The sequence below is a fragment of the Hyperolius riggenbachi genome, chromosome 4, assembly GCF_040937935.1.
Source record: "Hyperolius riggenbachi isolate aHypRig1 chromosome 4, aHypRig1.pri, whole genome shotgun sequence".
NCBI lineage: Eukaryota > Metazoa > Chordata > Amphibia > Anura > Hyperoliidae > Hyperolius > Hyperolius riggenbachi.
This window is the reverse complement of record NC_090649.1, coordinates 91,285,716-91,299,182: the sequence shown is the minus strand read 5'-3', so window position 1 is coordinate 91,299,182 and position 13,467 is coordinate 91,285,716. Positions and strand designations below refer to the sequence as shown.

General features: G+C 52.4%; 1 protein-coding gene across 4 annotated transcripts in view; it reads left to right on the top strand.

The window, feature by feature from the left end:
• The window catches only part of GREB1 (growth regulating estrogen receptor binding 1), a 198,631-nt gene that overhangs the window by 106,838 nt on the left and 78,326 nt on the right, over positions 1 to 13,467 (top strand). For 3 of the 4 annotated variants that reach the window (XM_068280291.1, XM_068280290.1, XM_068280293.1), the window contains 2 exons: positions 9,482 to 9,674; positions 11,272 to 11,411. In XM_068280291.1, coding sequence (XP_068136392.1) covers positions 9,482 to 9,674; positions 11,272 to 11,411 — 333 coding nt within the window. The remainder of the gene's footprint in view (positions 1 to 9,481; positions 9,675 to 11,271; positions 11,412 to 13,467) is intronic. The other variant, XM_068280292.1, reaches the window with a different exon arrangement.

Sequence of the window (13,467 nt, the reverse complement as noted above, 5' to 3'; positions counted from 1 at the left end):
TGCTGTATCTGGATGGAAAGGCAGTGTGCTGTTTCTGGATGGGAAGGCAATGTGCTGTTTCTGGATGGGAAGGCAGTGTGCTGTATCTGGATGGGAAGGCAGTGTGCCGTTTCTGGATGGGAAAGCAGTGTTCTGTTTCTGGATGTAAAGGCACACTGCTCTGGATGGGAAGGCAGTGTGCTGCTCTGGATGGGAAGGCAGTGTGCTAGTCTGGATGGGAAGGCAGTGTGCTGTTTCTGGATGGGAAGGCAGTGTGCTGTTTCTGGATGGGAAGGCAGTGTGCTGTATCTGGATGGAAAAGCAGTGTGCTGTTTCTGGATGGAAAGGCAGTGTGCTGTTTCTGGATGGGAAGGTGGTGTGCTGTTTCTGGATGGGAAGGCAGTGTGCTGTTTCTGGATGGGAAAGCAGTGTTCTGTTTCTGGATGTAAAGGCAGTGTGCTCCTCCGGATGGGAAGGCAGTGTGCTGTTTCTGGATGGAAAGGCAGTGTTCTGTTTCTGGATGGAAAGGCAGTGTGCTGTTTCTGGATGGAAAGGCAGTGTGCTGTTTCTGGATGGAAAGGCAGTGTGCTGTTTCTGGATGGGAAGGTGGTGTGCTGTTTCTGGATGGGAAGGCAGTGTGCTGTTTCTGGATGGGAAGGCAGTGTGCCGTTTCTGGATGGGAAGGCAGTGTGCCGTTTCTGGATGGGAAGGCAGTGTGCCATTTCTGGATGGGAAAGCAGTGTTCTGTTCCTGGATGGGAAGGCAGTGTGCTCCTCCGGATGGGAAGGCAGTGTGCTGTTTCTGGATGGAAAGGCAGTGTTCTGTTTCTGGATGGAAAGGCAGTGTGCTGTTTCTGGATGGGAAGGCAATGTGCTGTTTCTGGATGGGAAGGCAGTGTGCTGTATCTGGATGGGAAGGCAGTGTGCTGTTTCTGGATGGGAAGGCAGTGTGCCGTTTCTGGATGGGAAAGCAGTGTTCTGTTTCTGGATGTAAAGGCACACTGCTCTGGATGGGAAGGCAGTGTGCTGTTTCTGGATGGGAAGGCAGTGTGCTGTTTCTGGATGGGAAGGCAGTGTGCTGTTTCTGGATGTAAAGGCAGTGTGCTCCTCTGGATGGGAAGGCAGTGTGCTCCTCTGGATGGGAAGGCAGTGTGCTCCTTGGATTGGAAGGCAGTGTGCCATTTCTGGATGGGAAGGCAGTGTGCTCCTCTGGATGGGAAGGCAGTGTGCTGTTTCTGGATAAGAAGGCAGTGTGCCCCTCTGAATGGGAAAGCAGTGTGCTCCTCTGGATGGGAAGGCAGTGTGCTCCTTGGATTGGAAGGCAGTGTGCTCCTCTGGATGGGAAGGCAGTGTGCTCCTCTGGATGGGAAGGCAGTGTGCTGTTTCTGGATAAGAAGGCAGTGTGCCCCTCTGGATGGGAAAGCAGTGTGCTCCTCTGGATGGGAAGGCAGTGTGCTGTTTCTGGATGGGAAAGCAGTGTGCTCCTCTGGATGGGAAGGCAGTGTGCTCCTCTGGATGGGAATGCAGTGTGCTGATTCTGGATGGGAAGGCAGTGTGCTGTCTCTGGATGGGAAGGCAGTGTGCTGTATCTGGATGGGAAGGCAGTGTGCTGTTTCTGGATGGGAAGGCAGTGTGTTGTTTCTGGATGGGAAGGCAGTGTGCTCCTCTGGATGGGAAGGCAGTGTGCTCCTCTGGATGGGAAGGCAGTGTGCTCCTCTGGATGGGAAGGCAGTGTGCTGTATCTGGATGGGAAGGCAGTGTGCTGTTCCTGGATGGGAAGGCAGTGTGTTGTTTCTGGATGGGAAGGCAGTGTGCTGTTTCTGGATGGGAAGGCAGTGTGCTCCTCTGAATGGGAAGGCAGTGTGCTCCTCTGGATGGGAAGACAGTGTGCTGTTTCTGGATGGGAAGGCAGTGTGCTCCTCTGGATGGGAAGGCAGTGTGCTCCTGTGGATGGGAAGGTAGTTTGCTGTTCTTTTACTGCTTACAATAGTCAATTAGTACAAAATGCAGAATTGGTAATTACAGTGACAAAATTAACATGAAATAATGCACCTTTGAAGCTCTGGAGGGCCACATAAAATGGCAAGGAGGGACACATTCTGCCCATGGGCCTTGAGTTTGACACCTGTGCATTAAACGATGAAACTGAATGGTCAATCAAGCAGGAAAATTCAGTAATGTATGGTCACCTTAAAACACCAAGATGCGTTTCACAGGTCTTGGTTCGCTTCCTCAGGTCAATACAAGTGCCTGCAAAAATTCTGCCACGAGCGTTGGTTGCAAGTTGTTGCAACCCACCCTTGTGAGTATATTACTCACACACATGTTCTTATATATCTCCCTTTGTCCAACGATACTGCAGCATTGGGCTCTCGGCCTCTCTCATTCTACAGATACTTGGAGGTTACGGGGAAGCATCAAGGATCGATGCTTTTCCACTATCTCCGATCAGTTTGGCTTATGTAATGCACAACAACGGAGGTGAACACATTTGCTACTCATCGTCATTATGGATGGGCGGAACGTGCTTGCCTTGCAATGAAGAGAGTCATGTCCTGTGTAAAAATACATCTTATGTGCAGAACTGTATTTAGCACAGGAAAAAGCTATCCTGGAAAATGATGACAGAGTTAGAGAACTAGATGTTCACTTACATAGAGACTTTCTGACCTTCCAGCATTAAATGACCATCCTGTGTGCGTGTCACGCTCCCTGTGACAAGGACAGGCAGGCACCAGTGGGGAATGCTGTGCAGTCTGTTCCCCACATTAGATTGATTTGCCATGAATATGTGTGACAGGTCTACACATGCTCTCCATCAATAATCACCACAGCACTGTGTAACCCCTGTGTGTCTCTCCCTTCACAGCTCTTTGTACAGCCCCTATCCTCACCACAGCACTGTGTAACCCCTGTGTGTCTCTTCCTTCACAGCTCTTTGTACAGCCCCTATCCTCACCACAGCACTGTGTAACCCCTGTGTGTCTCTCCCCTCACAGCGCCCTGTACAGCCCCTATCCTCAGCACTGTGTAACCCCTGTGTGTCTCTCCCCTGCGCCCTGTACAGCCCCTATCCTCAGCACTGTGTAACCCCTGTGTGTCTCTCCCTTCACAGCTCTCTGTACAGCCCCTATCCTCAGCACTGTGTAACCCCTGTGTGTCTCTCCCCTCACAGCTCCCTGTACAGCCCCTATCCTCAGCACTGTGTAACCCCTGTGTGTCTCTCCCTTCACAGCTCTCCGTACAGCCCCTATCCTCAGCACTGTGTAACCCCTGTGTGTCTCTCCCCTCACAGCTCCCCGTACAGCCCCCATCCACAGCACTGTGTAACCCCTGTGTGTCTCTCCCCTCACAGCTCCCTGTACAGCCCCCATCCACAGCACTGTGTAACCCCTGTGTGTCTCTCCCCTCACAGCTCCCTGTACAGCCCCTATCCTCAGCACTGTGTAACCCCTGTGTGTCTCTCCCTTCACAGCTCTCTGTACAGCCCCTATCCTCAGCACTGTGTAACCCCTGTGTGTCTCTCCCCTCACAGCTCCCTGTACAGCCCCTATCCTCAGCACTGTGTAACCCCTGTGTGTCTCTCCCTTCACAGCTCTCTGTACAGCCCCTATCCTCAGCACTGTGTAACCCCTGTGTGTCTCTCCCCTCACAGCTCCCTGTACAGCCCCGATCCTCAGCACTGTGTAACCCCTGTGTGTCTCTCCCTTCACAGCGCCCTGTACATCCCCTATCCTCAGCACTGTGTAACCCCTGTGTGTGTCTCCCCTCACAGCTCCCTGTACAACCCCTATCCTCACCTCAGCACTGTGTAACCCCTGTGTGTCTCTCCCCTCACAGCTCCCTGTACAGCCCCGATCCTCAGCACTGTGTAACCCCTGTGTGTCTCTCCCTTCACAGCGCCCTGTACATCCCCTATCCTCAGCACTGTGTAACCCCTGTGTGTGTCTCCCCTCACAGCGCCCTGTACAGCCCCTATCCTCAGCACTGTGTAACCCCTGTGTGTCTCTCCCCTGCGCCCTGTACAGCCCCTATCCTCAGCACTGTGTAACCCCTGTGTGTCTCTCCTCTCACAGCTCCCCGTACAGCCCCCATCCACAGCACTGTGTAACCCCTGTGTGTCTCTCCCTTCACAGCGCCCTGTACATCCCTTATCCTCAGCACTGTGTAACCCCTGTGTGTCTCTCCCCTCACAGCGCCCTGTACAGCCCCTATCCTCACCTCAGCACTGTGTAACCCCTGTGTGTCTCCCCCCTCACAGCTCCCTGTACAACCCCTATCCTCACCTCAGCACTGTGTAACCCCTGTGTGTCTCTCCCCTCACAGCTCCCTGTACAACCCCTATCCTCACCTCAGCACTGTGTAACCCCTGTGTGTCTCTCCCCTCACAGCTCCCTGTACAGCCCCTATCCTCAGCACTGTGTAACCCCTGTGTGTCTATCCCCTCACAGCTCCCTGTACAGCCCCTATCCTCAGCACTGTGTAACCCCTGTGTGTCTCTCCCCTGCGCCCTGTACAGCCCCTATCCTCAGCACTGTGTAACCCCTGTGTGTCTCTCCTCTCACAGCTCCCCGTACAGCCCCCATCCACAGCACTGTGTAACCCCTGTGTGTCTCTCCCTTCACAGCGCCCTGTACATCCCTTATCCTCAGCACTGTGTAACCCCTGTGTGTCTCTCCCCTCACAGCGCCCTGTACAGCCCCTATCCTCACCTCAGCACTGTGTAACCCCTGTGTGTCTCCCCCCTCACAGCTCCCTGTACAACCCCTATCCTCACCTCAGCACTGTGTAACCCCTGTGTGTCTCTCCCCTCACAGCTCCCTGTACAACCCCTATCCTCACCTCAGCACTGTGTAACCCCTGTGTGTCTCTCCCCTCACAGCTCCCTGTACAGCCCCTATCCTCAGCACTGTGTAACCCCTGTGTGTCTATCCCCTCACAGCTCCCTGTACAGCCCCTATCCTCAGCACTGTGTATAACCCCTGTGTGTCTCTCCCCTCACAGCGCCCTGTACAGCCCCTATCCTCAGCACTGTGTAACCCCTGTGTGTGTCTCCCTTCACAGCGCCCTGTACAGCCCCTATCCTCAGCACTGTGTAACCCCTGTGTGTCTCTCCCTTCACAGCTCCCTGTACAGCCTCTATCCTCAGCACTGTGTAACCCCTGTGTGTCTCTCCCCTCACAGCTCCCTGTACATCCCCTATACTCAGCACTGTGTAACCCCTGTGTGTCTCTCCCCTCACAGCTCCCTGTACATCCCCTATCCTCAGCACTGTGTAACCCCTGTGTGTCTCTCCCTTCACAGCTCCCTGTACAGCCTCTATCCTCAGCACTGTGTAACCCCTGTGTGTCTCTCCCCTCACAGCTCCCTGTACATCCCCTATACTCAGCACTGTGTAACCCCTGTGTGTCTCTCCCCTCACAGCGCCCTGTACAGCCCCTATCCTCACCTCAGCACTGTGTAACCCCTGTGTGTCTCTCCCCTCACAGCTCCCTGTACAGCCCCTATCCTCAGCACTGTGTAACCCCTGTGTGCCTCTCCCTTCACAGCGCCCTGTACATCCCCTATCCTCAGCACTGTGTAACCCCTGTGTGTCTCTCCCCTGCGCCCTGTACAGCCCCTATCCTCAGCACTGTGTAACCCCTGTGTGTCTCTCCCTTCACAGCGCCCTGTACATCCCCTATCCTCAGCACTGTGTAACCCCTGTGTGTGTCTCCCCTCACAGCTCCCTGTACAACCCCTATCCTCACCTCAGCACTGTGTAACCCCTGTGTGTCTCTCCCCTCACAGCTCCCTGTACAGCCCCGATCCTCAGCACTGTGTAACCCCTGTGTGTCTCTCCCTTCACAGCGCCCTGTACAGCCCCTATCCTCAGCACTGTGTAACCCCTGTGTGTCTCTCCCTTCACAGCTCCCTGTACAGCCTCTATCCTCAGCACTGTGTAACCCCTGTGTGTCTCTCCCCTCACAGCTCCCTGTACATCCCCTATACTCAGCACTGTGTAACCCCTGTGTGTCTCTCCCCTCACAGCTCCCTGTACATCCCCTATCCTCAGCACTGTGTAACCCCTGTGTGTCTCTCCCTTCACAGCTCCCTGTACAGCCTCTATCCTCAGCACTGTGTAACCCCTGTGTGTCTCTCCCCTCACAGCTCCCTGTACATCCCCTATACTCAGCACTGTGTAACCCCTGTGTGTCTCTCCCCTCACAGCGCCCTGTACAGCCCCTATCCTCACCTCAGCACTGTGTAACCCCTGTGTGTCTCTCCCCTCACAGCTCCCTGTACAGCCCCTATCCTCAGCACTGTGTAACCCCTGTGTGCCTCTCCCTTCACAGCGCCCTGTACATCCCCTATCCTCAGCACTGTGTAACCCCTGTGTGTCTCTCCCCTGCGCCCTGTACAGCCCCTATCCTCAGTACTGTGTAACCCCTGTGTGTCTCTCCCCTCACAGCTCTCTGTACAGCCCCTATCCTCAGCACTGTGTAACCCCTGTGTGTCTCTCCCTTCACAGCTCTCTGTACAGCCCCTATCCTCAGCACTGTGTAACCCCTGTGTGTCTCTCCCCTCACAGCGCCCTGTACATCCCCTATCCTCAGCACTGTGTAACCCCTGTGTGTGTCTCTCCCTTCACAGCTCTCTGTACATCCCCTATCCTCAGCACTGTGTAACACCTGTGTGTCTCTCCCTTCACAGCTCCCTGTACAGCCTCTATCCTCAGCACTGTGTAACCCCTGTGTGTCTCTCCCCTCACAGCTCCCTGTACATCCCCTATACTCAGCACTGTGTAACCCCTGTGTGTCTCTCCCCTCACAGCGCCCTGTACAGCCCCTATCCTCACCTCAGCACTGTGTAACCCCTGTGTGTCTCTCCCCTCACAGCGCCCTGTACAGCCCCTATCCTCACCTCAGCACTGTGTAACCCCTGTGTGTCTCTCCCCTCACAGCTCCCTGTACAGCCCCTATCCTCAGCACTGTGTAACCCCTGTGTGCCTCTCCCTTCACAGCGCCCTGTACATCCCCTATCCTCAGCACTGTGTAACCCCTGTGTGTCTCTCCCCTGCGCCCTGTACAGCCCCTATCCTCAGCACTGTGTAACCCCTGTGTGTCTCTCCCCTCACAGCTCTCTGTACAGCCCCTATCCTCAGCACTGTGTAACCCCTGTGTGTCTCTCCCCTCACAGCGCCCTGTACATCCCCTATCCTCAGCACTGTGTAACCCCTGTGTGTCTCTCCCCTCACAGCGCCCTGTACATCCCCTATCCTCAGCACTGTGTAACCCCTGTGTGTCTCTCCCCTGCGCCCTGTACAGCCCCTATCCTCAGCACTGTGTAACCCCTGTGTGTCTCTCCCCTCACAGCTCCCTGTACAGCCCCTATCCTCAGCACTGTGTAACCCGAGTGTGTCTCTCCCTTCACAGCTCTCTGTACAGCCCCTATCCTCAGCACTGTGTAGCCCCTGTGTGTCTCTCCCCTCACAGCTCCCTGTACAGCCCCTATCCTCAGCACTGTGTAACCCCTGTGTGTCTCTCCCTTCACAGCTCTCTGTACAGCCCCTATCCTCAGCACTGTGTAACCCCTGTGTGTCTCTCCCCTCACAGCTCTCTGTACAGCCTCTATCCTCAGCACTGTGTAACCCCTGTGTGTCTCTCCCCTGCGCCCTGTACAGCCCCTATCCTCAGCACTGTGTAACCCCTGTGTGTCTCTCCCCTCACAGCTCCCTGTACAGCCCCTATCCTCAGCACTGTGTAACCCCTGTGTGCCTCTCCCTTCACAGCTTCCTGTACAACCCCTATCCTCAGCACTGTGTAACCCCTGTGTGTCTCTCCCCTCACAGCGCCCTGTACATCCCCTATCCTCAGCACTGTGTAACCCCTGTGTGTCTCTCCCTTCACAGCTCTCTGTACAGCCCCTATCCTCAGCACTGTGTAACCCCTGTGTGTCTCTCCCCTCACAGCGCCCTGTACAGCCCCTATCCTCAGCACTGTGTAACCCCTGTGTGTCTCTCCCTTCACAGCTCTCTGTACAGCCCCTATCCTCAGCACTGTGTAACCCCTGTGTGTCTCTCCCCTCACAGCTCCCTGTACTGCCCCTATCCTCAACACTGTGTAACCCCTGTGTGTCTCTCCCCTCACAGCTCCCTGTACAGCCCCTATCCTCAGCACTGTGTAACCCCTGTGTGCCTCTCCCTTCACAGCTTCCTGTACAACCCCTATCCTCAGCACTGTGTAACCCCTGTGTGTCTCTCCCCTCACAGCGCCCTGTACATCCCCTATCCTCAGCACTGTGTAACCCCTGTGTGTCTCTCCCTTCACAGCTCTCTGTACAGCCCCTATCCTCAGCACTGTGTAACCCCTGTGTGTCTCTCCCCTCACAGCTCCCTGTACAGCCCCTATCCTCAGCACTGTGTAACCCGAGTGTGTCTCTCCCTTCACAGCTCTCTGTACAGCCCCTATCCTCAGCACTGTGTAGCCCCTGTGTGTCTCTCCCCTCACAGCTCCCTGTACAGCCCCTATCCTCAGCACTGTGTAACCCCTGTGTGTCTCTCCCCTCACAGCGCCCTGTACATCCCCTATCCTCAGCACTGTGTAACCCCTGTGTGTCTCTCCCCTCACAGCGCCCTGTACATCCCCTATCCTCAGCACTGTGTAACCCCTGTGTGTCTCTCCCCTGCGCCCTGTACAGCCCCTATCCTCAGCACTGTGTAACCCCTGTGTGTCTCTCCCCTCACAGCTCCCTGTACAGCCCCTATCCTCAGCACTGTGTAACCCGAGTGTGTCTCTCCCTTCACAGCTCTCTGTACAGCCCCTATCCTCAGCACTGTGTAGCCCCTGTGTGTCTCTCCCCTCACAGCTCCCTGTACAGCCCCTATCCTCAGCACTGTGTAACCCCTGTGTGTCTCTCCCTTCACAGCTCTCTGTACAGCCCCTATCCTCAGCACTGTGTAACCCCTGTGTGTCTCTCCCCTCACAGCTCTCTGTACAGCCTCTATCCTCAGCACTGTGTAACCCCTGTGTGTCTCTCCCCTGCGCCCTGTACAGCCCCTATCCTCAGCACTGTGTAACCCCTGTGTGTCTCTCCCCTCACAGCTCCCTGTACAGCCCCTATCCTCAGCACTGTGTAACCCCTGTGTGCCTCTCCCTTCACAGCTTCCTGTACAACCCCTATCCTCAGCACTGTGTAACCCCTGTGTGTCTCTCCCCTCACAGCGCCCTGTACATCCCCTATCCTCAGCACTGTGTAACCCCTGTGTGTCTCTCCCTTCACAGCTCTCTGTACAGCCCCTATCCTCAGCACTGTGTAACCCCTGTGTGTCTCTCCCCTCACAGCGCCCTGTACAGCCCCTATCCTCAGCACTGTGTAACCCCTGTGTGTCTCTCCCTTCACAGCTCTCTGTACAGCCCCTATCCTCAGCACTGTGTAACCCCTGTGTGTCTCTCCCCTCACAGCTCCCTGTACTGCCCCTATCCTCAACACTGTGTAACCCCTGTGTGTCTCTCCCTTCACAGCTCTCTGTACAGCCCCTATCCTCAGAGTGAGGCCTCCGCCGGACTGGTGGACCGACTGCTCAACTGCAGGGAAGTGCGAGATTCCCCCAATATTCTGATCGTCCATGTTACCTCCTGCCCCTATGCCTTACAGACCCAGAACACACGGATCAGCCCCTACAACGAGATCCACTGGCCTTCCTCACACAGCCATGTAAGTATTGCATGACACAGAAAATATATGTGCTGCAAGTGTACCTGTCATTAGGACAATAGTGCGCCAACTTCTTGCCCTGTAGTGGGACAAGGTCTTGGTCTTATGCCAACGTCTTGTCTGTAATAGTAGTGTGGGGGACAGTAATTCTTGCTCACAACCCTGAGGGCTCATTCACACTTGAAAGTAGCAAAACAGTAGCGCTTAGCGCTACTGTTTTGTGCGGGTAATTTCACTGTGATTAGTGTGATAAAATCACTGGACACTCTCGCGATTCTCGACGATCACGATTAGCGCTTGTTTAAGCACTGTTCCACGATCACTCGATAATCGTGGCAAAATGCTGCAGGTGACACGTTTTGGGATTGCCATTAATCTCGAAACGCCCGCGATTGGCGGCAATTGTGGCAGTGAGATCCCTGCCATTGGGTTGGGCAATTGCGCTAGCGCTTTGGCGATTAGTAGGAATCGCCCGCTAATCGCCATAGTGTGAATGGGCCCTTAGACAAGTATGCAGAATGGGAAATTAACAATATCTAATTTCCATAATTGCTGAATATGGGCAATGTAGAAAGTGTAACCTGTTGTATACACACAGTGCACACTGCAAATCATAGAGCAGTTTGTCTATACTATAAATATTAAAGCAGGCCATACACTCACCGATTTCTCCCATCGATATATGGCCAATTTAATCGCTCAGATTGAATCTGGGAGAAATCGGTGCAGCATTTGGCATGATTAGTCGACCCATTCAGCGATTTCCGGCTGAAATCGCTCGAATGGGTCAATTGGCCCAGGTGGAAAATTTTGCTCGACCGGCGGCAAAACAGGAGAGCATCGATTCGGCGCACAACGAAGGTACTCTCACCTGTCCACCACATGGTACTTGTCCACGGTCTCTGCTTGTCCCCGGCGTCTTTCAGGGGGGGGGGGGGGGGAGAGACTGGAAGCTGTCAGGAACATTTTATGGCTTTCTGTACATATTCTCTATATATCTGTAGGGAGTTTTGGATCTGAGATCAAATGTGGGGTCATTACTAATGACCTCCTTACAATTACAATGTTTTTTTCTTTCCTCTCCTATTACCCTCTGTTTTAATTAGCCCCTCCCTCTGATCAGTCTACTGTTTCGGCACTCCAGGTTCCAAGCGCACCTCTCCCAGAATCGTAAACGTAAAAATATGCAGCCGTTTGTGCTCGCAATTTTAAGATGGTGGTAGGCTGAATTTGATACAGGAAACCCCATATCAGAAATTTTCAACAGTGGGTGAGGTTTAGCTAGCTAGTACTGTTGTACTTTCTATCTATAATGCTCTGGGTGCGTTATAGTCAGAGTTGTTTTGTTTTTTAAGCATTTGTATTTTTTCTACTCTTACCAAATGGCTTTGGACTTAGAAAGCTATTAGAAACTGTTGAAATGATCTTGTCTAAACAAGATTCTGCCATTAAATTTAGCACAGCTGGGCGTGTGCGTATTTGGAGGAACTAAGGATGTCTGCAGATAGCTGAGAATGTAAATAGTGATGTCTTGGTTTATATTTTTCATGTGTCAGGTGAATTGTAAGATGTAAATGTTCCTATATAATGCTTCCAGCAGGGAATGGAGTTGTACCATGAAAACAGGAAGTACTTTGGCCTTTCGCAGTATATAGAATCCACTCTCTCCGGCCATAGCCTTCCGCTGCTCCGCCATGACAGCTCTTTTGAAGCCATTGTGACGGCATTAGGAAAAAGGTCAGCTATTTCCTCTTTATATAAAGCTTAGATGTATGCATGTGCCACATTAATGAAGATGTCCTGTGTGTTTACATGAGCCAAAAATGTGTATGTATTGTTTAGTCAGCTTCATGGTCAGTGAAACAACAACAAACTTTATTGAGACACAACATTAACATACAGCCAGAATGCAATACTTTTACGTTACTGTAGATGGCAGCAGATATATGAATCTCGATCTCCATACATCTCCCTTTTTTTTGCAAATATAAGTAAATGCTAAACATAAGACAGTTACATGTATGTTAAGGTGCCCATACCTCAGGCGACTTGGTGGCCGATCGACCATCCAATTTGATTTATATAATTGAATGAAAATCGTTGCTGTCAAGTGCATACCCGACCGACAAAGCGACCAACTTCAGGACAGAAATTCGTTGCTTTGTCTATCGTGCATGCTGCAAGATGACGGGCCGAAGTTGGTTGGTCGGGTGTGCAGTGGAACAACGGCGATTTCCGAGCGAGCGGCGAGACGACGAAACCCCCGCTGCAATGTATAAATGTGCCCCCCCGTGTGCATTTATACGTTACCTGTCCTGTTGCGGCCTCCGCGCGTTGTCCTGTAACCTCCGGACAGCTGTACGTATATGCTACTGGTGTCTGACGTCAGACGCTAGGTGCCAGTAGCGTGTACGGATAGCCCCTCGGTGGTTATGGGACACCGCCCGGAGGCCGCAACAGGACAGGTAACGTATAAATGCACACGGGGGGGGGGGCACATTTATACATGGGGGGGCAGCGCGGGGTGCGGGGGCGGCGGCTCAGGCGATTCCCTGAAGATTTCATGCTGAAATCGGACGGGAATCGGCCTGTAGTGTATGGGCAGAATTGACAAGAGACAAATTTGTCTCTAATCACATTCTATTAGAGATAAAATTTGTCTCTTTGTCGAGTCTGCCCTTAATCTTTAGGTCTATGGACACCTTTAGATTGTAAACTTACAAGCAAGGCTGTGGAGTCGGTACAAAAATCTTCCGACTCCAACTCCGACTCCTCAGTTTATGAAACCACAACTCCGACTCCGGGTACCCAAAATGGCTCCGACTACGACTCCCTAGTCTAATACTTACTAGGGCTATGGATTTAGTACAAAAATCATCCGACTCGCGACTGCGACTTCTCAGTTTATGAAATCAACTTCTCCAACTCCGGGTGCCCAAATTGTCCCGGCTCCTCGACTCCGACTCCAAAGCCCTGCTTACAAGACAGGGCGCTCTTCCTTTTTTTTCTTGTAATTTGTCGTGTGTTTTTATAGTCACTTTGACATTTAACGGTATGTTGTCTACCAACTCTGTATTATGTAACTGCTTGTTTTTTAGTAGTATCAATGTAAATGATGATATATACGAGGGTCATCTGGAAAGTAACAGCCATTTTCATTTTAGTCAATTAAAGGAAATATGAAGTGAAAATAAACATATGATATGATGAATTGTATGTGTAATACAGATAAGAAATCGAACATTAGTAGCAAAGAAAAGTCTCATATTGTTTCCAGTACAGGAGGAGTTAAGAAACTGTAGTTGCTATCTTTCTAATGCTGGGAATACACGGTACGTTTTTGTACCGTGTAATCGAGCCGCTGATGGCTCGATTGATAATTTCCGACGTGTCCGATCACCCGCCGGATCGATTCCCCGCTCGATACCGTGGGCAGGACAACGGTAAAAAACAAAAAGAAAATAAGCGCCCACGGTGACGAGCGGGAATCGATCCGGGCGCCCGCGGGGATGCGCCGGAATCGAGACAGCGGCTCGATTACTCGGGCAAAAACGTACCGTGTATATACGCCCAGCATAAGAGTTAAGAAACTGCAGTTGTTATCTAACCACCTGTTATCAGTCACTCATCTAGTCGTTTGCCATGCATACACACGCCTGATTGTCAATCAACAAACCAAAGTCAGACAACCAAAGTTCCCCTGTACTGAAATGAACATATCCTATAGGGAGAACCCTTGTATACAGAAACTGCAATTAGCACTGCTTACTCATCCATTTTCTTGTTTTTTCTG